Genomic DNA, 27,484 nt, shown 5'->3' on the forward strand with positions numbered 1-27,484 from the left:
TATTCAAAAAATATCTGTCTTTATAAACTTATTTTAAGACTTAAATACTCCTCTACGTTTTATTGATAAATTAATTAATTCTCTATAATTATAAGAAAATTATTTTAGAAAATATTTTATTTGGGAATCATGTTTTTAAATTTTAGGTATGTGTTCATAATAATCTTTTGAAGTTCAACACATTAATAACAGAGTTAATCCAAAATTTAAAATATTAATAAATAATTTAAAAAATCATATAAAAGAATAATTTGTTGAAATATATTTTATATTCATTGGATAATAAAATCCTGAATAAAAAGTTTATGCCTTTTAAGTTATCTTGACATGTAAAAGTAATGTGATAAAAATAATTCGAGATTTTGATTTTAATTTTGAAAAATTTAATTTTTTTAATTTTTTCCTGTCCAAATTATATAACTGTAAACTTAATATGTTTTAATAATGATTAATAATAACAATAATTGTACATAAAATATTCTTGTTACTTGTTTACATTGCATATACCGGATTCTAATTCAAGGAGTAAAGCTCATATTTTAAATAAATTTTAATAAGTTTCTATAATTATCGCCATTACTGTGTATCTAATTCTTATCTACATTCACTTATGTCAATTTAATAAGAAAAAACTAAACCTGCTAACTTACAAAAACATTTCATATTTATTTTATATAAAACAACAAAATGCAAAAAATGTATTATATTTTTTATAAATTAAGTTAAATAAACCAATCTGACTTTTTTCCTGTTTAAATTGTATAAATAAAAAAAAAATATTATTCAAAAAATATCTGTCTTTATAAACTTATTTTAAGACTTAAATACTCCTCTACGTTTTATTGATAAATTAATTAATTCTCTATAATTATAAGAAAATTATTTTAGAAAATATTTTATTTGGGAATCATGTTTTTAAATTTTAGGTATGTGTTCATAATAATCTTTTGAAGTTCAACACATTAATAACAGAGTTAATCCAAAATTTAAAATATTAATAAATAATTTAAAAAATCATATAAAAGAATAATTTGTTGAAATATATTTTATATTCATTGGATAATAAAATCCTGAATAAAAAGTTTATGCCTTTTAAGTTATCTTGACATGTAAAAGTAATGTGATAAAAATAATTCGAGATTTTGATTTTAATTTTGAAAAATTTAATTTTTTTAATTTTTTCCTGTCCAAATTATATAACTGTAAACTTAATATGTTTTAATAATGATTAATAATAACAATAATTGTACATAAAATATTCTTGTTACTTGTTTACATTGCATATACCGGATTCTAATTCAAGGAGTAAAGCTCATATTTTAAATAAATTTTAATAAGTTTCTATAATTATCGCCATTACTGTGTATCTAATTCTTATCTACATTCACTTATGTCAATTTAATAAGAAAAAACTAAACCTGCTAACTTACAAACACATCTCATGGTTGTTTTGTATAAAACAGCAAAATGCAAAACAAATAAATAATCACTGATAGACAATGAAAAAAATGTGGCGCCTAATTTCGGCGTTTTTGATTCCAACATATTCGAAAACATTCTTTGAGGTGTTTGCCGCATGTTTTGCATTCACTCGGGCTTGAGCACTAAATCACACAATTTGACTAATGGGCGAGGGACTAATGAGTTAACCCTTAAGTGAAAACTCGGATTTAATTTGTCACAATAAATTACACATCATCTATTTAATTAATCGCTCTCATATGTGTGCCATCTAAGTACCTAAATATTTTACAAAACATTAATGATAATAATAAATTTTTATTAACAATAATAACAAAAATTTAAGCATTTTTACGTGAAAACATGGATGGCAATTTATGATTAGCTAATAAAAATTATCATTTGTAGACAAAACATAAATCTGTATAAGGCACATGTTGTGAAAATTTACAAGTATCAAATTATGTCAATAAATTAATATATTGTGTAGGTCAAACCGCTCGTTTACCGAGAATAATTTTGCAACAGTTGCCCACGTTTAAACAATTCCAGTTTAAGAGATTTTGCGTTAGCAATAATAATTTTATTTTTACTAGTTTAACAAACCTTGAATTAATTTGAGTTTTAATTTCAATTAGATGACGTTTAGTGAATAATATAGCGTTGTATTTATGTGTATGTATGCATCAAAGCCCAACCAAATGTGTAATGATTATAATAAATATTAATGTTAATTTATTGTTGCATAGATCATATCTGAGTAATGCTTTGTAAAATAACAAGTGCTAATGTGACAATTTTTAACGCCACCCTATTGTTGTAACGTTAATAGTTTTTTGCCGAAGATTGATTATTTAAAAATATTCACAATACAGTGGTCGTCAGTAATAAGCAAATTTTTAAAAAGTACTATTTTCTAATTCTATAAAATGTTAGCAACTTTAATTTTGAAAAGGATTTTTAATGAATTAAACCTAATTTTAAGTCTATATTCCCTCAAGCTTTTTGAATTACTGTGATGAGCTCGATTGTTTTCATTCATTGTGTTTCTATTATATTTTAGATAATTATAAGGTGCTCCAAATAGTTTGCTTATTAATCGAATTGGATGTTTCGTCATTCAACAAACTGCACCACTTTATTGTAAATGAAAAACATTGTATAGTACTTTGAATTTCAATGTTGATGTGATGTGGATTAGCGTTTATTTATATTACTGTAACTGTCAAACCAGTGTTTTAAAGGCTGTAACTAGGAGCAAAATATTTTGAATATACAATTTATTACTATTTATTTAGATACATTATAGAGTTTTCATAGTAATATCCCGTATAGTGGTATATTTATCCATATCAAGCTTAGTTTTATTATTACAGGGCGGAGAACAATAATTATATCTTAACCAAGTACAAATTTTTGTTATTACTGTGTTAGGAATTGACATTCCGCCGGCGACGTTAACTAACATCAACCTGGCCTGATTTTAAAATTGATTAATTTTTTATTCAGATCAATTTTATTTATTGATAAGAATATCGACAAATGTATTTATATTATTTCAAGCTTCTTGAATTGCTCTAATATATTCATTTAAATTTGAAAAGTTTTTATGTCGAATTTGGTTATAAACGTTATAAGACAAACATTCGATGCTTTGGTCTTTTAACCAAACCTTCCCAATTTTGGATTTGTTTTCAGGTTGAAACACATTTATTAAGAGCATCACTTCCTTAATATATTAAAGCAAATTGTTGTTCAATATATTCCTGTAAATAAATCAATCTGAGGCAGTCTACATCAGAAGAATTGAAGCATATCCAGGGCATAATTGAACCGCTACCATGTTTCACTGTGGGTATAAGAAACTTTTTGAATAGTTTTGTCCTTGTTTAACATAAGCAGAAACATCATTTTCTTATAATTTAAATTTTATACTCATTACTAAAAACTACTTGTCTCCACTGTTCTGTGATCCAGTGAATATGATCAAGGCAGAAATTTTCATTTTTAGTAAAAATTAGGGCTTTTCAAGTAGATCTCAAGTCAAACGAATTCCTATCCTCTTACCAACTTCCCACAGTCACAATTTTTTTAATAACAGTGGAAGCTATTTACTTATTTAGCCGTTAACTCTTAGCCATCTCTTCTTGTTTATCTCGGTTTTAGTACTGTTAAATTATAATTATTCTTACAGTTTTATATCGACAAATATTTAAATAATTATAATAAACAAAAGACCTCTAGTAAGTAATCGATTCGAATTCACAGGGAGCAATAACATATTATCAAGTTAAAAGTTGCTATAATTTTGTCCTTTGAAAATTAAAAAAGTAAAAAGTAAGTGGCATAAAATTCAAGTAGTACAACTAATATATTTAATATATTTTAATAAGTTGCTAGAATTGTGGTCACTGCTGTATATGCGAAAATTATATAAAAATTAAAAAGCAAACGTGACATTTTTAACACCTTTTGTTTGCATTTAAATCTAGCATGGAAATTTCTATACACTGTACAACTAAGACCAAGATTAGATTTACTTAAACATTATTACGATGCTATTAATAAAAAAGAATTTAATTATCGTGTATGAATGCACGTTGTACATTTCTCACAAGCGACGAGTTTTTTGAAATTAATAAATGCGATCTGGAAAAGTAATCATGAAAAGTTGAACGGTTTAAAAAAAATAGGAGCGAACAACATGGGCGTAAAACTGACACTGAATATAAATTCCCATAATATATGGCGTACTTGAATTATTTGCATGTTGACTCCATAAAATGTATGATGAAGTTTTTTGAATAATTAACGAAGAAATTCCCCGCATAAAAAAATTGTTACAATAATCGAAATTACAAAAACAATTAAATTTTTAATGTAAATATGATTTATTTTTTTAATAGCCCGTGGATTTGGGAGGTATTGTATTTCTAAAGGACGACTGAATAAAATAGTTGCTAAACTGAAGCTAATATTACTCATATTATGTCAACAAATAGATTATGAGTCACACAATAAATTTGTTCACATGGTGAGTAATACATATGGCGATAATTTTTTTATTTGCTCATGTAAAATTATTAGCATAATTCGAAGAGAAACATCCTCAGCGAACAAAGCTCCAGCAGAAATAAATCTGATTTCAAACAGTTATCGAACAGTCACGGTTCAAACAAACCACTTGCAGTAAAACTTATAATTACATGGAAAACATTTGTGTGCAGCAGTAAATTGAGTCAAAGCGCAGGGAATATAGGTTAACGATTTCGGATCGCCATTATTATTGTTGAGTCCGCGTTTTTACGATCCTTTTCCTACGGAAATGCTATTTTCTGGGGTGCGCCAAGGTTCAATATTATATTACGCTTGTGCTCTAATTAAACAGGTGTAATTAAAAATTTAAATTCGATGCATTCACCATATTATAAACCAATGAATCAGTCGGGCGCAAGTTTGAAACGGTTTGCGGCTTAAACTAGACGGTATATTCTAATTAAAATGCAGTTATTACGTGTCACGACTTGATTTATGACTTTTTTATGTGACAATAATGAAAAGGTATTGTCATAAGATGATCTAAGCTATTGGAACTATTCAAATGGAATATTAAAATTGGCCCAGTTTGTTTTACTGTTAGATAAACTGCGCCGAAAACTTTTGGTCGAATTATTTTTAAATTGAATTAATTACAAAGAATTTTTAAATTGTTATGTAACCGGAAACCACGAAATTACCAATTTATTACTAAACACTTCAGTGTTTACTCATAATTTTGTCAAAATTAAAATATTATTAAAAATTCGACATAAATACATATTACCAATATTCTTCAATATTTTCTATTTTTCATTAACTTGTAAAATTTAAATAACTCTTAAATATTCTTATACATATACGAGGACAGTAACAGAAGTACCTGTCATGACGTACACGATATATTTTGCCACAATAAAAGATTTTTTAAGTTAAAGGACCTTCAAAACAAAGGACGAAAAGGGGAAAACCTCTTCCAAAGAAGACCCAGACTGTTCTATCTCTGATGAATTGGTGATGGCCTCAGTTTTTTGAGATTTTTTGAAAAAAGGTTTCTGTTTTTATGTACAGTAAAAGTTATAAGATGGTGTGCGGATGAATGATAGATGGACCTATTTATATATAGGGATATATTAAACAACAATTTTCATCCACAATCTAAAATTGTGATGGATTGTTCGACATAAAAATTATACATATTTAAAAGCACTCTCCACAGCAATTCAAGAAGCTTGGAGGAATATAGGCATGACATATATTTGGAAGTTGCCGGAGACTATGATTCGAAGATGTTCAGAAATTATAGAGTAAAAAGGATATTGTACAAAGTATCAATGTTAAATTAAATATTTTCTGTCAATTTATACTTATTTTTTACATTACTGGTTTAAAAGGTTCCATCCTTTTTAAATTTAAGTTATTAATTCTTCTTAGAGACTTTAGATGTTAGTAGTTATGCTTTTCAGAGTCCCATCATCAATTATAAGATCAAAGAAGATTGTTTATTGAACCTAAAATCCTTAAGCTGGGATAATTATTGATTTTCTTCAAATCATTGTTCATTGTTTGTATTATACAAACTTATTGCTACATTTGAGTCTTGAAATTAAGAGAAAACAACCGCATTTGGTGAAAAAAGGAGATGAAGATAGTCCGCCATTTTACATATTCGTTACAGTCTAAAATTTACTAATTAAAGTTAGAAGAGCTTTGACACGTATTCGCTGGGTGTAGACTTGTCGGACTATTTTCTATTTAAAAAAATTGAAAAAATTGCTGACCATAAGGAGATGGAGCATATTGTCGATAAAAAACTTTTTTTAAAGACTCATATAAACAATAACAATACCCAATATATAAAACAACAAAAGTAAATATTTTTCAAGTTAAAAGGAGAGTATGTAGAAAAAAAGACTTTTTCCTGATTTTTTGTTTTTATTTTGGATGGCCTCGTGGGATTATATAAAACTTTTATATTCATGAAACAGCAGACTTTTAAAAGCAAATAATTATAAATGATTATTCATGGTTCTCTAGTTAACCACAAACTGTGTTTCTTCTAAAATGTATTAGTAATAAGATGTTAATAAATGGTAGAAAGAATAAATTAAAAGTTATATTTAAACAGTATATATTTATTTTTGAACAATATAAAATGCAAACATTTATTTAGTCGACTGGAAATCGTAAAACAATTCAATAAAACATTCGCAAGGTTATTGTTAATTTGTTAGAGTTGTTCATTTATGCTAGAAATTAAATAGAATTTAACGCCACAAAATTTTATTGTAACATTAAAACGAATAAAAACCATGATAACACAATATGCGACGTTTCAAAAAGAAACAACTCAGTTATTAAAAAATTAATAAAAAATACTTATTTATAAATTAATCTCCTTAACTCGGTGATATCTTATTTACGAATGAAATGTCACCGCATTATCATTAACAAATTATTCACACTACGGACCAAAAACTAGTTTAATGTGACGTCCCGACTCGAAATCGTCATCAGTTCGCAGCTTCAATTAAAACCGTATATTTTAACGTAAATGGGCAATTAGTTTTTATGGTCAATTGTCTTGGGCAAGCAAATGACATAATGCCGAACCGAATACCGCACACATATGTTAATAACAGTTTAATTTACGATCCCGAAGCAGTTTTCGTTCGTGCGTTGCGTCCTTTGTCATTTTCCATGATAGAACCGCGATCGGTGGGCAAACCGGGTATTCACGGTCGGGTACCAGTTTTCTAGTTTTCAGTCGTACCGGTGTTGCAGTAACGCACCGACCCTTGGCAAAAAACAGCGTTTGTGGCTTACGGTGGCTTGTGGCGTCATGTGCGTGTCATAAGTTGGTGGTGTATGTGAGTTTTTTTTTTTTTTGGGTTTTTGTGACGGTGTGAAAAGTTGGACTGACGATGGTTGGAAAAGTTGATTATTCAAGTAAGTTTCTGTGATCAACATCGTACCTGGAATAGTTTATTTGTCTAATTATCTAAATATTTTATATATTATTTTCATTACACTGAATATACAACTTTTAATCAAATATCAAAAAATATTTTTATGATTTTAAAACAAATAAAATATATTTTCATTACTAAAAAATACATTTTTTTCCATTATCAATAATCTTATTGATTATTGTTAAGGCATTTATTCAAATTTTGGTATATTTTAGTGATCTTAATGATTTTATAGACAATTCTTTAATACTGTTTAAATTACTTTCATAATTTTAATCATATACCTCTGTATATATACCATAATTTAATATTCCATATTTAATATTAAAAGTAAAATTATTTTAAAATGTTTTAGATTTTCTTCAATTTTAAATAAACTAAAAAATTTATTAAAAGTTAGGACAATTTTTATAATTTTAAAACAAATAAAATATTTTTTGAAAGATTATTTTTAGTGTTTTTTTATAAATTTTTTGTTAAGACGTTTATTAAAATTTTGGTATTTTAAATATTTTAGTGATCTTAATGATTTTAAAGACAATATTTTAATACTCAAAATTAAAAAATTAATTAAACTATTTTCACAACTTTCATATACTTATGTATATTTTGATTACTTCATAAAATATTTTCATTGTGTTATGGTTTTTAAATATATTTTTTATTAAGACATTTATAAAAATTTTGATATTTCAAATATTTTAGTGATTTTACTGACATTAATACTTATTAAGGTACTTTCATAACATTATTCATATATATCTGGAAAAGAGTAAAATTATTTTAAAATGTTTTAAACTTTTTTTAAATAACTAAAATATTTATTAAAATTTAGGAAAATTTTTTATAATTTTTATAATCTTATAAAGTGTTTTTTTTATAGATTTTTTGGAAAGGCATTATTTAAAAGTATGGTACTTCAAATATTTTATTGATTCTAGTGATTTTAAAATTTAGGGCAATTTATTAAGATTTTTTATAGAACTTTTTTTTGGTGAGGTATTTATTAAAATATTGGTATTTCAATATTTCCAGTGTTTTAATGATTACCTTTATAATTTTATTTATATACTACTGTATATATTTCATAATTGAATAATGTATATGTATGTTATGAATTTGGGGAAAAATTCTCAATTTCAAGAGGAAATAAACTAAAAATTTATTAAAATATAGGACAATTTAAAACAAAAATATATTATATCCATAAAATATATTCATTGTAATATTTTTTTTTAGTGTTTTTGTATATTTCTTGTTAAGGCATTTATCAAACTTTTGATATTTTAAATATTTTGGTGATTCTAGTGATTTTAAAGACAACAGTTTAATTCATAATAAACTCTTCACTAAATAATAAAAATAGATTTAATACATGTGATTTTTACAAATTTTATTCTGAAAATTTTATTCATTTTATAGGGTCTTTTTACACGTTTAAAAGCGAATTTTTTGTTGAGGTATTTATTAAAATATTGGTATTTCAAATATTTCCAGTGTTTTAATGATTACCTTCATAATTTTATTTATATACTACTCTATATATTTCATAATTGAATAATGTATATGTATGTTCACCGAATTTGGGGAAAAATTCTCAATTTATTAAAATATAGGACAATTTAAAACAAAAATATATTATATCCATAAAATATTTTCATTGTAATAATTTTTTTAGTGTTTTTTGTATATTTCTTGTTAAGGCATTTATCAAACTTTTGATATTTTAAATATTTTAGCGATTCAAGTGATTTTAAAGACAAGTTTTATTCGTAATAACCTCTTCAGTAATAAAATTGTTTACGATAGAAAGGAAAATTGTTGGATAATAATAATCGCAGTACAAATTTCACTTTATCACGCGGAAACCCGATATTTTTCCGCCCACGACATAAAATCGATTATAAATTAATTGCGCCACCATTTTATTAGTGTAGGATTTAATTATAAACAATTAACAAAACGGCGAAAAGTCGCCTGAAGATTGAATGGAATCAAGTTCGAGTGAATGAAAGCGAAAGAATCGCTCTCTGTTAACTTACATAACTGTAAAATTTATGATACGCCCACCACTTCTGGTTTTAAGGAAAAGTAAACCATTTTGTCACCGATCCGAAGGTGGAACATTCCAATCTTACTCTTTGTATTTATGGAAACTAATTTAAAAAAGTATAAGGCTTCACGACAGGATTTTTAGATTAGAGAAATGGTCTATTAGCTTGACCTAATAAAACGGGCCCAATTTGTTAATGCAGCATCGATACTGTATGAACATAATTCATTTTATCAAAGAGGCAAGCCCAAAATTTTGCTCACTTCAACCATTAGTTTAATTAAATGCGTGGACAAGTTATTATTATATTTTTAGCATTATTGGTTTGGGCAATAGTCGAGACAATAATATATTATTATTATTATTAACCTACTAAAATAACTTTCATCATTATAATAAAGTTATTTTCGTATTTTATGGGCCTTCACTAAATAATAACAACATTTAAGTTGTACAATAATGTTTAAGAGTTAAAAATTAGCATTTTTATCATTGCCACAAAAATTAACACTGCTATTCATTGTTAATTTATGTAAAATCGTGTCATTGAAGTTTGTTTATCTAATTTATTTGTCTAGTTTTTAAGTTTATCACTTCCAGGATTAACATTTGTTTCAAAAACATAAATTAGACATTTAATGTCACAATTTCAATCATTCCCTACTTTTACATCAATGTCACCGTATATGTGACATTCAAAAAAATGGACGAGAAAGAAGTGGAAGACCAGGTGATAACCCTGGACCGCGGCCACTTCACGACCTGCACCATAAACCTGCACGGCGGCATCATAACATCCTGGAGGATCAAAAACGCCGAACAACTGTACATGAGCACCCAATCGATCATACACTACACAAGGCACATCCCTGGCGGTATCAGCTACTCGTTCCCGTACGTAGGTGTAAGAACTTTCGGAGCGGAAACCGGATTCCTGGGGAAGATACTGTGGTACGTCAAAGAGGAGCCGATGAGACACAAAAACAAAGACGTTTCGTGCGTGATCGCCGCCAAAGATACACCCTACACCAACGCGATTAAGAATTTCAGCTGGAGTGTGGAAGTGAAGATCCGTTTGTGCGAAAGCGAATTGAAGACGGAACTCAGTTTGACCAACGAGGATAAACACATGTCGGTGAATTTTCAACTATTGCAAAACCTCTCTCTGTACAAGCCGAACGTGTTCGACATAGGTATAGGCGGTTTGGGCCAATGCAGGAAGGAGGAGTTCGGAAAAATTTTACCGGAGCTATTCTTCCGGCTGCCGGTGAACGAACAGATAACGAACAAGGTTTATTTTAACACCCCGGACGAGTTTTACATATTGAACGAACTGACCGAAGATAAACTGAAGATCACCAAAAAGAATCAACCGCAGATTCACATGTTTTCAGTCGATCCGACGATCGACGAAACGTCTTTGAATCGTAACTATGTAGAGTATAGGGAATGTTTGCATGCTAGATTCGGTGATTTTATTTCGACTATCATTTTACCACCTCAGAAACAATACTCAGTGGAGCTCAATTTGGAAAGAATCACGTTGGAAGATGAAGACACCAGTTACCTGTATGTGGATGTGTTCAAGAACGTTTGTGATCCTCAAAAGTTAATAAATAAATAATCACAATCATAATCTGAAAATGTCTCAGTTTATTTTTTATGGTCAATTTTTAATTTATCAAAAAATAATAAGATTAATATTAATGATAATAATAAAAATAGATTTCATACATGTGATTTTTACAAATTTTATTCTGTAAATTTCATTCATTTTATAGGGTCTTTCTACACGTTTAAAAGCGTTAATTTGTTAATTAAAAAATAATTCAGGTTTATTGATTTTCTGTTAAAAAAAAAATTCTATAGAAATAAATTTTATTTCATTTATTCATTATCTTTGTTTGTTCATTTTATTGAATTTATTCATTATATACCGATCGAAAATCGTTTGATCCGACTGAAATTTTGAGAAAGGCATCATGTATGACAAAGACAATAGTTTCCCACTACGGAGCAAATTTGCTCATTTTTACACTCAGTGTCGACGCTTTTCTATCGGTATATTTCGAATATTTTAAATTTCTTTAGTTTTAAAAGTTTTTATTCTACAGATTATACCGTACGAAAAATGCTCTTCGTGTCTGGATGTTGTAAGAGATGGATGCACGACAAAGAGAGAAAAGTTTTGCCCGGTAGTAAGAATCCCTACTCTCAGAGACAATGCGCCGTGCTGGTGCGCGCCGGCGCACAATGTAAATTAATCTTTGCGAATGCATTTAGTAACTCTCCGTATGCGTAGGGATGTAGTTCGAGTTCTTCGGATGCTCCATTTAAATTCCGTAACTTTGTATAATCTTCAATCTGTAAAATGAAACTACTTTTTACAAAATAAAAATGTATCCCAAAAATTAAATTAAATAAATAAATGCATAAGTAAAAAAAAACTAAAAATAATTAAATAATGTGTTCAAAGACACCGACTCGTCTGCGGAGACGAACCGCATGCTAAACGCAGCAAAACCAAATGATCCCCTCCAGTCAGTTCGGCCCGCCCACATAATTGCATGTATATCTTTCCTTTTTGTTTACAAAGGGGTATTGATGTTCCGTCTCAATATGCGAGTAGACACGCTCATCATTTTTGATACGGTATAATTTTTATAGACTTGCCTTTCATAAATTTTATTCTCATTTACATTATATATATTTTCTTCTTTTTAGGGCCTTATAGATTTTTTATTCTCATAAATTTTATACATTTAATTGGACTCATAAAATGAGTTTTATGTATTTATAGATGGAACAATTTAGAGATTTATAGAGTATATGATTTTAAAAAAAAATTTCTTTAAATTTCATTTATTTTATTGATATTATGAATTTTGTACGTTTTAGAGTTTTTTTAAAAGCTTTAATTAATTAAAGAAAAATAAACATTTTAATTGCTTTAATTTTTAGAGATTCTTATAGATTTTTTTATTAATTTTATTATTTTATTTTATTTTATAGAATTAGCAGATTTATTTTTTGGTTTTATACATTTTATATATTTCTACGATTTTAAGCTTCTTTGACCATTTTTAAAGTATTTTATTCTATATATTACATAAATTTATAGATTTTTTTCTTTTTATAAATATTATTTTACCACACCTTGTATATTTTATACTTTTTAAGGTCGTATAGATCCTTTATAGATTTTATTCTATTATATAATTTTATATATTTAATTAATTTTGTAAATTTTATATATCTATAGATGGAACATTTTAGATAATTTATAGATTTTGTTAATTTAATAATTTTTTTCCATACATTTTATTCATTTTATACGTTTTTACAGATTTTAAACTTATTTGTTTATATTTAAAAGATTAATAAAGAGAACATACAAGTATAAACTTGATAATTCATATATTTGATTTATTTTATAGATTTTATTCACACAATTTAGCAGATCTAGTGTATTTTTACATTTTAGAGAATTTATAGTTATTCTGAATTTAATAACTTTTTTCTATAAATATTATTTATTTTATTAATTTTATGAATTTTATACGTTTCAGAGATTTTAAATTTATTTGATTCTTTGTAAAAACTTTGCAAAGATTTTTCATTTATTTATTTATTTTTAAAATGATTAAAAAAATATAAACATTCAGTTATATATATAAAATATAATATAAATTAATTTATATATGTTTATATAAATTACATGTTTTTCAGATTTTTATCGATTTTATAGAGAAGAAAAATGATAATTTTAATATTTTATAGATTTTATCTGTTAAGTTTAGTTTTACACATTTTTATCAGATTTCATATTATTTATAGATTTTACAAATAAATTTTGTATATTGTATTGATTTTTTAAATTTTATATATTTCATAGAATTTTATATTTTTTTTTTATTATTAATATTTATACATTTATTATTATATTCTAGAATTTATATTTTTTGTGCATTTTACAGATGCAATTTCTTCTATAGATTTTATATGTTTTATACAATTCATTTTATTCTGTACATTTAATATAATTGTATATATCAAATTATTATTAAAGAGTTCTTCCACAATATGACAATTTAAAACAATTTAACTTAATTTTCAATTATATACTCATTAATAGTTTGAAACAGATGTTTAAATGGTTCCTGTAAACATTCAAAAATCTTTAATCAGTACATCAATTAAAATACCATAATCGTTTGAGGCACTGTGAGATGTACGCATTGTAAATAAATCACTTTGAACAACTTGCATCGCTTCGAGTGCATTAGAAATTAGAAAAATTAAAAGTTGGCGTTGATTCTGCTTTGGATTTGTATATTAGGTCATTATTGAAAATATTCGTAACCAAAATAATTATGTGTAATACTCAAATCGTAAATGCAATTTCAAATATTTATTTTACTCGAAACGCATATTGGATAAATACAAGTGATTACGAAAATATATCGAATTTTCTTTTTCACAAATGTTTTTGTTGTTTTCCCTTGAAAAATTTCGCCATTTAAATGCAAACTGCATCGTTGCAAGCCTACGGATGTTTAGCGCACAACAGTTAGAATAGATGTAATTAATTAGTTTCGTTTCGCATTTGTGGGCGACTAATAAACTCGTGATCGGTTGAAAGTCACTCCTGAATACGTTTTCCGATTTTTCAATTCAAACAATTATTTATTCTTAACACCATAATTGCGACCTGGTTTATTTAATTTTTCGCTCGCAATGTTGTTTGTTTAATCCACTTTATCTGGGTTTATGACAATGCGGCTAAATGTGTGGCGACGTTTGTGATGGAATAATTAAGCGGATTAAAAGCTCACTCTTGTCATTAAATACATAACATTATTTTTACTGGATGGATTATGCTAATTAAAATTTGGTGAAAATCGTGATTTTATAAAACGGAAAATTTGAAGAAACAGTCACATGTTCATCATCATCAGTCTGCAGGCCTTGAATTTTTAAACAGTTTGAACAAAAATACATATTTACATTCACCTAGATTGTAAACATACATAAAGTTATAAATAAGTCAGGTATTTAAATATCGCGAATCGCATCAGTTCCTTATATTAGACACGGCGCCTTCACATATTTATTTTACGCAAAAATTACCAGTTTCATTACATAATTAAATATTTAATTACATATAAAATTAAAATTAGATTTTATTTAGGGAATGTAATTGAAATGGCAAAACACAGTTAGTGTAAATGGTCCAATATTTATTTGTGGTTTTAATTTTATATACCTTTTGCTTTTATAAATTTTGTATATTTTCACATTTTATTATGATATTAAAATAAATCTTGAATTATAAATAAATAAGTATTAAGCCTTTAATAAATTTTAATTATAGGAGTATTTTTTTAAATTTCTATTTTTGAAATAATTTTCAGTCATAAAAAAGAAAAAAAAAATAAATTAATTAAATAGATTGTATTAGATTCTTATACATGATTTTATAAGAGAACGAATCTTAGAAAAAACTTTAATCATAGTAAAGAAAAATAAATTTTTATTAAATCATAAATATAGGTGATTAAAGTATAAAGAAAATAAAAAGTAGTGAGATTTTATTAAATTCATATTCTTATTTTAAAGAAGAATAAAATTTATGAAAATCTTAAAATCATAAAAAAGAAGTAAGATTTTAAGAAATTATAAATATAGGAATCTGAATTTAAATTATAGAAAAATATAATAATAAATTACAATTATGAAGAAGATTTTTAAGTAAACAAAAAATATAAAAAAAATTGATTAATTGTAATAAATTTTATAGTAGTAAATTTCAATAAATTCCTATTTGTGATTTAACAGAAGGACGAAATTTAATGAAATTTTAAATAATAAGAAAGAAAATTAAAAATAAATTATGAGTATAGAAATGGATTTGTATTTGTGATTTTCTAAACGAATAAAATTGAAACAAATCGTTAACATAGTTGTAAGTAACATTTTAATAAATTATAATTATAATCGATTTTTAAATTCCCATTTGCCGTTAAAAAATTAAAGAATCTTGATATAATGTTCATTTTGATAAATTCCAATTTGTGATTTTATAGAAGAATGTTTTTAATAAATTTTAATTATAAAAGTAGTTTTTTAAATTTCTATTTTTGATTTTATAGTTGGAACGAATTTAAAATAATTAGAAAAAAAATAAATTTAAGATTGTATTAAATTTCTATATATGATTTTACAAGAGAACGAAACTTTAATCATTGAAAAGAAAAATAAATTTTTACTAAATCATAAATGTAGGTGTGATTGTATAGGTGATTAAAATATAAAGAAAATAAGAAGTAATGAGAATTTTATTGAATTCATATTGTTATTTTAAAGAAGAATGAAATTTATGAAAATCTTAAAATCATAAAAAATAGTTTGATTTAAGAAATTATAAATATAGAAATCTGAATTTGAATTTTAGAAAAATTTAATAAATAAATTACAATTTTGATTAATAAATCATAATTATAATAGTCGATTATTAAATTCCCACTTGTTATTAAAAAAATTAAAGAATCTTGGTGTAATTTTTGTTTGGTTAAATTCCAATTTGTGATTTTATAGAAGAATGAAATTTAAGAAAATCTTCAATCATAAGAATGAAGAAATAAGATTTTAATAAATAAATAATAAATTTATAAACATAGGAGTAAATTTTGAAATTTGTATTTGTGTATTGTATTATAAAAAATAATATTTTAAATTACTGTTTGTGATTTTATAAAGAAATGAAATAGTAAGATTTTTATTTATTATAAATATAGAAATAGATTTTTGAATTCCTGTTTTTGATTTTATATTATGAAATAGTGAATTATAAAAAGGTTTTTAATAATAATATAAATATGAAAGTGGATTTTTAAATTCTTATTAGTGAATAAAAAATATTAAACAATTTCGTATTATAATATATATAGGAGTAGATTTTTAAATTTATTTGTCACTTTATAGATTAATGAAATTTTAATAAATATTGAAAAAATTAATTACATAAAAATAAGATGAAAACAAAGTAGCAAGATTTTATGGGAGCAGATCTTTTTATTTGAAGTTAAAAAATATAATAATAAATAATTTTGAATTATAAAAATGTAGTAAGATTTTAAAAAGTTTATAACTTTTAGAAGTAGATTATTAAATTTCTATTTGTGACTTTATAGATGTTACAGTAATTTGCTATTTGCTTTTGAGGAATCTAAATTACGCTTCTTAAGTGTTCGTAATTATTCCATTCAATCAGGACTTAACGACTCATATGAGGAAGTGCAAGGGATTAATAGAAATGCGTTCATTACCCCATTATACACAAAGATCAAACACGTTTGTTAACGCAAACAGATGACTCGATTCTCAGTTCTGGAATGTTTTAACAAATTTATTTCATATAAACCTCATCGATCAAGACATGCATTGCATAAGTTTTGGTAAATACAAATTAAAAATTTCGTACGAATTATTGCTAAAATAATATGAATGAAAAATTGAAACAATTTTAACGTGATTCATTATGTTTACATTGTTCCTCAAATAATGGATGCCAATTAATGAAATAAATATTTTTGCGTCCCGTGCCAACTTTTTAGTTATCTAATCCAAACGGTCAATTAATAAATTTTATTTTCGTAACAAAAGTTGTAACCTTATTTTTGGACACTCTTTATTAACTTTAAAATTTCTTAAGTTGAGTCGAATCTGTTTGGATAAACTTTTATGACTTTTTAGGGTTATCAATTTCCTGTCTGATGTAATATTTCAGTCTTTTGTTTTGTTTATCTTTATTAAAGAAGGCGGATAAGATCTGTATGTAAAATGTACTTTGTACAAAGTCTAGTAGTAATACATGCTTCGTTGGGATATTATTAGAAATGCATTTGCAATGATTTTGTTTCCGGCGCAATTTTTGTTGAATGCAAATTGGTAAAAATTAAATAAAAAACATGCATGTGACATAATAAAATTCGAAAATAAACGTATTACTGAACAATATTTTTGGATCACAACGAGGCTGAAAATAATTCTGCAAAATAATGTCATCAATGCTTTTATCCAAAACTGTTCTTGCCAAAATAACTTAAATGCAATTAATAATCCTATTTAACCACAAATTTTTGTTGCTATTCTTTATATATATTTAGACTTTTAGAACATTTTTTTAGCCAAAAATAATATAGAACACTAAATGATGCAAAAAAAACAGCAATATACAGGATGATTCATCTACCTCATACAGTAGTTTGTGGAGAATAAAAAAAGTATTTGTTTGAATTTTTTTTAACAAAATTTAATTTTTGGTTTCGACGGAAATTTCATTAACTAAGTTCTTTTCAATGAAACACCCTGTATACTTTTGAATTTTTAATTCTATGTGCCAAATGACTAAACCATGTTCTATGCCTACCCCAATAGTTTTTGAGTTACTATATTTTATTCAAAAAATTTTGACATTAACTAAAATGTTTGAAAAGCCACAAATTTTGTTAATAGAAAGTTATTCTTTGGCATACACGTTAACCAAATTTTATATGGGATGTTCCTTATTGATGCTTACTTTTTTGATATATTAAATAATACACATAGGAGAGCCTAATTTTTACATTTTAAGATCACTTTACAAATTTTATGCATTATATAAATAAATCAATCAATTTAATGAATAAGTAAAGTGAATCACTCTGTATATTTTTTTAAATTTATGGAATTTCTGTGTTTAATTCATTTCATTTTATGAATTTTAAAATATTTGTTATTTTATATTTTTTAAATTCTTTATATTGTTCATAAAATAACTAATTTATTTTTTTAATTATTAAATTTATAATATAAATAAAATTTTGTAAATCTCATAACTTAAAAATTTATGCATTTTATATAAAAATAATACATTTTTGTGTATTATATACTTCTTAATTCTGTAGATTTTACACATTGATTGGGGTTATATATATTATAATGGTTTTATTTTATAAATTAAAATGATTTTAAGAGTTATTTATTTTTTTCAATTTCTCAATTTACATACATGTTTTACACATAAAATAGTCGTCTCTATTATTATTAATTTTAATACATACATAAATTAAATTACTCCTCTTTTTAATTATAATTAATTTTAATGTAATTTTCTTTAGATGTAATTTTTAATATACAAAACAATAGAATAAGTAATCATATTTAGATTTTTTAAACAATTTTCTAAAACAAAGGAGCACAATAAACGCCGCTCTTTAGCAAGCCCAAACATCAAAAGATAATATTTTGGGACGTACGAAAATAAAATTTTGTCATCATTTCCCGAGAACAACCGCAACACAAAACCAAACAACATTTCAGTTTCAGTTGTCAAAAGCATCGCGCGCGTAATTTCAGTCCGATCTGGGGCTAAATCGACACGGAGTCGCGGGATTGTTTTCGTGCGAGCCGGGATCAAGACACTTCCGGTTGGAACGTTGACGCGCTGAAACCCGGTTCAGTCGGCGTGTGGCTCGTGTCCCGTGCGAAATTGACGGGACGTCGAAAATGTGTTAATTAACGACGCTAATTAGTGGGACGAAAACGCGTGCGGGACGCAAGGGTCTAACGAGAACATGGTCGGATATTACGGGAACACAGGTAAATTCATTTTTTTTCTTCCATTTGTGAGTTGGAGCTATTTTTAATTTTATGTATTTTTTATTATTTTTTATTTTTTTCAAACTTGATTGAGATTTAAAACAGGTGTTTGTCTCCTTAAAAATAATTAATATAAAAAAACGAAATAATTTGGGTTTATAAATTTTATTTTCCTACACATAAATGATTTTATACAATTTTTCAATATTTTAAAATTTTGGTAATTATTTTCTTTTATTTTTAATAATCTCAAAAACATATATTAATTTTTATGTAATTAATTGTATTATATAATATTTGAAAGTTAATTTAAATACAAAACTATTTTTATTGCTAATTCAGAGATAAAATACTGAAATTGTCTTTCTATAATTATTTTCAAATTATGAAAGTGATTTATCTAACTTAATCATTAGAAGTTTAAGAAGAAAGGGAAATAAATGGTATTGATTTGAAATTTTAAAGTAAACTACTTCAAATTTTATTTTTATCCCAATTTCATTTCTGGTTTCAGCAAAAATCAAATTTTTTATATTCAATTTAATATACTAATTTTCAATACAATAATGCTAAAATTATAAATAAATGACGTACACACCCTATATAAAATGTCGGTTTCTTATAGGATGGTCCTTAATTAACGTATATGCTAAAAATGACTTTTCCACCATCAAAATTGATGGTTTATAGATATTTTAGTTAAACCATCAATCTGTCAAAGCTTAAAAAAAATCAATAACTTCTTCTTTATTTTTAATAATCTCAAAAACATATTAATTTTTATGTAATTAATTGTATTATATAATATTTGAGTTAAGTTAATATATTGTTTAAATACAAAACTATTTTTATTGCTAATTTTAACTATAAGAAGTAAAACACTGACATTGTCTTTCTATAATTATTTTAATGCTTTATTTTTATTTTATTACATTTCAAATTATGCAAGTGAATCATCTAACTTAATCATTAGAAGTTTAAGAAGAAAGAGAAATGGTACTGATTGGAAATTTTAAATTAAACTACTTCAAATTTTTTAAAACTTGGCATTTATTTTTATCTCAATTTCATTTCTGATTTCAGCAAAAGTGACAAATTTTTTTTATATTCAATTTAATATATTAATTTTAAATACAATTATGCACAAAATTATAAATAAATGACGAACACCCTGTATAAAATTTGAGATTAGTAATGTCGGTTTCTTATAAGATGGTCCTTAATTAACGTATATGCTAAAAATGACTTTTCTACCATTAAAATTGATGGTTTATAGATATTTTAGTTAAACCATTAATCTGTCAAATTTTTTTGAAAAAAAAATCAATAACTTACAATTACGTGTAAAATTTAAAAATCCTAAAATATACAGTGTTTCATTGAAAATAACCGGCGATCAGAAAATGAAATTTTGTTCAAAATAAACTAGAAAAGTGGTTCAATCCAAGTTACAATTGTTATAAAAATCAATACCTTTCTCCGTTCAGTATATATTTTTGGTCCTCATGTATGAGACAAATTGTTGAAATATACGAAAACAATAAAACGTATTTGCTGATGAAAAATCGTGTTCATATCATAAACATTAGCCAGTATCAAATTAACAAAACAGTTTAGTTTTGACTACAAGAATAATTGTTATAAAATTCCTAAATTATGCTAGCAGATGCAAAAGGTATGTCCAAAATTGATTCTTAAATATTTGCCTGTTTAATTTATGCGCCCATATAACAATAAAGATTCCAAATCAACGAATTGACTCTACTTCACCCAATAGATAAGTCTAATAACATTCTATTAGGTTTTATTGGGCAAATTGGATTTTTTAATAGAAAACAATGAGTCAGCCAGCTAATTATTTTAATACAAACCTCTTGAAGAGCGTGACAATGCTCATTAACCGTCACCCCCAGCATTGGAATGAGCTTTATAGTTTCCCGGTTTCGTCAGTTTTACGTAATAAAATTATCTATGCTATGAAAACGGTCAACGATTATCTAATCCCCAATTCACCCAATTAAAACCAAGACATTAAAACTAATATGGTCATTGTCGTCGGCAATATTTTATATTTAAAATGGCTCGCATAAAATATTAATGAACGCGACCCAATTTTAAAATCGTGACACATAAAATTTATGCTCGTGTCAATTTTAAAAATACAACCGAAAATTAAAATGCACACAACGGATTCCACTTTCTCAACCACGCATTTTAAAAATGCATGGCAAGAAATGGTTGCGTTGTAGAATCTTGAAATCAAGTACTTCAGGTTTTTGATTCGTGCTTTCAGTCGTTGAACTTCTATCATGCAGTTTCCCACTTGAAAAACCACTAATAAAACCATAAATTATTTGATTAATTAAGTGCGTTTAGTGATTTTTGTTCTATTCTGTTTGGTACATAATTTTGTTAAGGGGGTGAGTCATTGTTAGCCGAAATGATTTTTTAAAGTGTATTTGTACAAATCAATGTATATTTACTTATTTTAATTGTTTTGTTTAAGATGTTTAGATGTCCCTTAATTAAATTTAAATTCAAAAGTTAATAACTTTTTTTTATTTCTTGAAATATCTTAATATTTTATAAAACTATTGTCTATGCAGTCCTTTTAGTAGGGAAAGGTAAATCTTATAAATATCTCCTACAGCGTCAGTTTTCGAGATATTTTGATTTAAATTATTACATTTAGTGAATTGAATAATGTGCCATCTATTGCAATATTTTTATTAATTCAATATTCTAATAAAAATTTGTTGGACGACTATTTATTTTCAGACAAATAATGACGTAATTTATTGAGATTTTTCAGAAAATGATTATTTATCTAGCAATTTTGTTATCGAATTGATTAATATATTACAACAATGTACAATTTTTGAGAATTAATGAGATATTTAAGGGATAACTTTTTTCGACTACAAATACTGGGCAAACTATATTTTTATAAAAGAAATATAAAAGTTACAACGATTTTGAAGTACACGAAGTATCGTATAAGGTACTTCTTTAGACTTCTCTACTTAAACAACCCACCAAAATTTGTTTAAAATGCACATTATAGAATAAAATCTAAAATAAAATCCTAAGTTGTTTGTTAACTCTTATTTCAGTTATTATTAAGTTTTGAATGACCCAAGTTTCTATCATAAATGACTAATTAGTTAAAGGACATCCTACTTATATTATTCCCTGTCAAAATTTGACAGATCATAGACATGAAAAATATGATCTTGTTCCAGGTGTTCCAGCGTCCGCGGACCTGGAAAACAACCACAAACACAACAAGTACACGGTGAACCAAAATTCCGAAAAGGGCGTCCACATCTCGAAACCCCTTTGCACCCTGATGGCGATCGGTGCCGTGTTGCTCGCCGTTCTAGTCGGACTTGTCGTGTTCTTCACCGTGCCACGCGGTGATTGCAGTGAAATGAAAATGGACGCACCCGGAAAATTGATGGCCAGCAATCCAAACTCTAATGGGGCACTTAAATCGGACGAAATCGACGAGAGGTTACCCAGGAGTTTGTTACCCACACATTATAGGTGAGGAGTCTATAAATAGTTATTATAACCGATTCGGACGTACGCAGCTAATTATATCAACATAATTGTTTGGATTAGTCCGCCTAAATGGAAAGGAAACGTCAGGATACGTTTACTCGTAAAATGTGCACGGTTGCCCTAATAAATTTAGGAAATTGGGTCAGGTGTGCAACCGGAAAGGTCAAGAACACAGGAGTCATCTTTAATAATAGTACGGGGTAGAATTGGGCCAAAAAACTGCGGGCGACAAAATATGAAAGCGTTAAGTTATTGCATATTATCAACGGGATCTATTTTCGCTTCGACAATGTAAATATTGCTTCCGCGGATTCCGTTTAACTAGGTCTTCAGTTATTTTCGATTTGTTTAGAAGCACCTGGGAAGTTTTAAAAGTGTAACAATTTGTTACATCCTCCTTTTGACTGCCGAAAGTGAACGGGTTTACAGTTTATTAAATTCAAGTCAGGCAACGAATGACTTAAGAAATCTTGCGTTAAGAAAAAATTGACGTAGACGAATAAATATTTAACATGTAATTCCAAGTTTAAGGTCGACGAACCGGCTGTTACATAAGGCAAATCCACTTTTATGTAAACTTACTTAAGCACTTCGATTACACGATCTAATTATACACTTTAAAAACCACGTAAATGAAGAGTCCAACTTCAAATATTTATGTTTTTCGACTTCTTTGATCGTAGTGAATCACCAACGAGTGAATCCATATTTATTGGCGTTATTCGACCCGGTGATAAATCGTTGATGTAACAGCCACTTAATAATGTGTTTTTGTATTTTCGGCGAATGTTCAAAAAGCCAACATGTGCTCTCACTATTTTTTTGGTGTGTGTCTCAATAATCGGGATGATGTAAACATCCTCTTTTTGGTTTATTTTTTTAAAACCTTTCCTCATACGACAAATGTACATAGTATTAAATAAATGAACCGAATCCAGTTTTTAAATTTCGTACATTTAACCAACAATTTGGAAACGGACTATAAAGGTCGGTCAATAATACTTTTATGTCGTGCCGTTATCGCATAAATATTTAATTTTACACCACGCAGAGAAATACCATCGTAAATGCCAACTCACACAATTAGTTTTATGCAGATCGTTGTTTGTTTCAACGAACAAAAAGCTAGATTGTGGGCGCTTGTTTGAATATACATTGTCTGCGATTTACATCACATTTATTTCTTATACAGGATCCAAATAATCCCAGATTTCGACAACTCAAAAACAACAGGAACGGTGACGATAACACTGAATGCAGTAGAAGACACCAGGTCCATAATCTTTCATCTAAACGAGATCAAAATCGATGAGGATTCAGTTGTCGTAAAGACCAAGGATGCTAAAACTCTCCCTGTCAAAAACCAAGAATATATCGAAGGTCATAGATATAAAATAACACTGGGAGACACACTAAAATCAGGCCAGGAATATTTATTGGATCTGAAGTTTAATGGCCAACTCAACAAACATCTGCAGGGCTTTTACGAGATTTCATACAACGATGAGATCAACAATATCAAAAAGTAAGTCGCAAAGATGATTATGCTATTTATTTACTTGAAATGTTTTAGAAATGCTGCAAGTACCCAGTTCTCCCCAACAGATGCAAGGAGGGCCTTCCCATGTTTCGACGAGCCCTTCTTTAAGGCCCGTTTCACCATCAGCATCGCCAGGCCAGCAACCATGATCAGCTTGTCCAACATGCCTTTGAACAACACCGACCTAATGTAATTTAATATTATTTCATCCCACTCAAATACATTCCGATTATTTTAGGGTGGAGAAAAAAGATTGGTATTGGGATCATTATCCGGTGACGCCGAAAATGTCCACGTATTTAGTGGCGTTCATAGTTGGCGAAATCGAGACGCAAAGCCCCAAAGACAGCTTCATCAGAGTTTGGTCGCAACCTCATCTGCTGCACCAGACCGCTTACGCCAATGAATTGGCTCCGAAAATCTTGAAGTTCTTCGAAAACTACTTCAACATCTCGTTTCCGTTGCCTAAAATCGACATCGTGGCGGTGCCCGAGTTCGGTTTCAGCGCCATGGAAAACTGGGGGTTGATCACGTTTAGGGAGAGTAGTTTGCTATACGACCCCACCACCACAACCATTGAACAAGAGACTTCTATCGCTTTGGTGTTGGGGCACGAGATCGCCCACCAGTGGTTCGGAAACTTGGTCACTCCCAAATGGTGGAACGATCTTTGGTTAAAAGAAGGCTTCTCCACTTACTTGGAGTACCTTGGAATCAATCACGTAAGAATACGATCAAGTAAAAGCACAATTTATTTTGATGTGTTATTGTGGTTGTTTGAAGGTGAAACCCAATTGGAAAATCATCGACGAATTCATATCTTCAGAGACAGCAAGGGCCTTCGATATCGATGCCTTGGAGTCGTCCAGGCCGATCTCTTTCACCGTCACAAACAGCCGCCAAATCCGCCAGACTTTCGACGAAATCTCGTACGCCAAAGGAGCCTGCCTCATCCGCATGATGAACCACTTCCTCGGTGAGCAAGCTTTCAAGAACGGCCTGATCAATTTCCTGAACCAATACAAGTACGGCAACGCCGATAGGGACGATTTGTTCAGGAGTTTAACCGAGGAGGGACACAAAGCGAAGGTGTTAAACGAGAGCGACACCGTTAAAGTTATTATGGACAGTTGGACGGAGCAGCCCGGATTTCCTGTGATCACTGCCATAGCCGACCGCAAAAGAAAAACGTTAACCATTTCTCAGGTAAAATATCCAATGTTCTTAGGTTGTTTTAGTATTTAACAATGTTTTTCTTAGAAACGGTTCCTGTACACCAGTTCCGAAGAGCATGATGCCACGTGGTGGGTGCCGATTTCAATAACAACCGATCTGCAAAAGAATTTCAACGAAACGAAACCCTCGGTTTGGTTACGCGGGGAAAAATCAACAACAACAGATCTAAATTTCAATGAATGGTACTTGCTGAACATGAACCAATCCGGGTACTACATCGTGAATTACGATGAAACTAACTGGCGGGCTTTAATCACTAATATTATGAAACTAGATCCTTTGATTAGAGCTCAGTTGATCAGTGATTCGATGGATTTGGCTCGAGCCAACCTCCTATCCTATGATATACCCTTGAGAATGATTTCTGTTATGGCTACGAGAGATATGTACGTTATTTTCGTTCCTACTATGATTGCTCTGAACAAATTATTGTTCCTTTACAACATTCTGTCCAACACACCAGCTTTCGGTCTTTTTCAGGTAAGTCCACGAGTGTTTGATTTGGGTAGTTTAATAATTCAAGTACGGTTTCAGGAGTTCCATCAAACAATTTTCAGAAATACTTACGGACTGGTAGACTTGACCGATAACGGTGATGATTATCTGACCAAAAGGATACGTACAGTTGTTCTGAATTGGTCCTGCAAAAGTTCAGAGTCACAGTGTGTGCACGAAGCGAGAGGAATGTACAGAGATTGGATGGCCACCGGCGGAAAAAAGTAATTTACATAAATATTGATTCAATTAGACTGTAATCGACTTGTTTTAGAGTTATTCCACCGAATTTGAGGGAAATCGTTTATTGTACAGCCATAAGGGAGGGAAACAGATTCGAATGGAACTTTGCCTACGATCAGTATTTGGCTACCCAAATTCCAGCTGAAAGAAACGTCCTGTTGGACGCTTTAGGTTGTACCAAAGAGTCATGGCTTCTCTCCAGGTAAACGAATCAAAACTTTAACTAATTTACTTCTTCCCAAACGAATCAATGGTTCAAGTTAACTGTGTTAATTTCTAATAAGATTCTAAGATATGGATTTAACAGGTTTGTGTGTGTGAAGTAGTCAAACTAGATAAAAATATCAGAAAATAGATAGGCTTTAGCTCGTAGTTTAACAGACCTAATTGGGCTCACACGTTCAATGTTATTGTAGATATTTGGATAAATTGATTGATGAAAATTCCAGTATTAGGATACAAGATGCTGATAGGGTTTTTGCCTCGGTGTCGCGTAACAAAATCGGTACGACACTCGCTTTCGACTTTTTAAGACGTAACTGGAACAAACTGCAAGAACAGTGAGTAACCACAGACAGATCAAAATACTAAATATTAATCTACCCATTGTGGTTTTTAGGTATGGCGATGGTTTTAACATTTTAGCTAAAATGATTAAATCTCTAGCGCCAAATATGAACACAGAATTCCAATTGGAAGAAGTACGTACAAAATTATTCGGGTAAATTGATTATTCTAATTTGGATGGGTTTCAGTTTATTCGATTCAGGGATAGCATCAAAGACAATATCAGTACGACCACCCAGGCGTTCGACAGTGCCATACAAAAGATAAAAGCGAACGTCGAATGGATGGATAAAAATTACGACAATGTGGAGAAATGGTTGAGCGACCACAAAAACAATTACGACTTTTAAAATTTACACAGTATTTAATTCTATCACGTAGTTAGTCAATCCTGTATATACAACGTATAAGACTCACGCGTTATATTCCTATATTCAACTAATTGATATCACTTGTATAGGTTTATATAGCATAGTTTTTATATTTTTATTTGACGTTACAATTGAAGCATCTCACATTTTTAGAAGACGTCAGTTTGTGTATGTGTTAAATTTTGAATGCAATGTATATTTTTTAATATGTATCTAAGTGCTACTTAATTTATTTTGTTATTTATATTGCATAAAATATATGATTTTAATATAAGTGTTTTTCTTTATGTCATGGAAAATGGAA

General features: G+C 27.9%; 1 protein-coding gene across 1 annotated transcript; it reads left to right on the plus strand.

Annotated features, from left to right (window-relative positions):
• The first annotated feature begins 7,232 nt into the window (after nt 1–7,232).
• LOC109606393 (aminopeptidase N-like) lies at nt 7,233–27,454 on the plus strand. Its single transcript, XM_049965354.1, has 12 exons — nt 7,233–7,446; nt 22,407–22,710; nt 23,921–24,253; nt 24,302–24,457; nt 24,507–24,990; nt 25,052–25,474; nt 25,529–25,984; nt 26,039–26,223; nt 26,274–26,444; nt 26,659–26,802; nt 26,862–26,943; nt 26,998–27,454. Exons 1-12 carry the CDS (start codon nt 7,422–7,424, stop codon nt 27,157–27,159), a joined length of 2,925 nt encoding a protein of 974 aa, XP_049821311.1. The 5' UTR covers nt 7,233–7,421; the 3' UTR covers nt 27,160–27,454.
• Nucleotides 27,455–27,484: the final 30 nt, after the last annotated feature.

This window comes from Aethina tumida, chromosome 3 (assembly GCF_024364675.1).
Source record: "Aethina tumida isolate Nest 87 chromosome 3, icAetTumi1.1, whole genome shotgun sequence".
In the NCBI taxonomy this organism is placed as follows: Eukaryota; Metazoa; Arthropoda; class Insecta; order Coleoptera; family Nitidulidae; genus Aethina; species Aethina tumida.

Excerpts from the sequence above, each read along its gene's own strand:
- LOC109606393 (XM_049965354.1), top strand. The coding sequence starts at position 7,422 with ATGGTTGGAAAAGTTGATTATTCAA. Across the intron at positions 25,475-25,528 it reads AAACGTTAACCATTTCTCAG|AAACGGTTCCTGTACACCAG; the intron begins GTAAAATATCCA and ends TGTTTTTCTTAG. Across the intron at positions 26,224-26,273 it reads ATGGCCACCGGCGGAAAAAA|AGTTATTCCACCGAATTTGA; the intron begins GTAATTTACATA and ends GACTTGTTTTAG.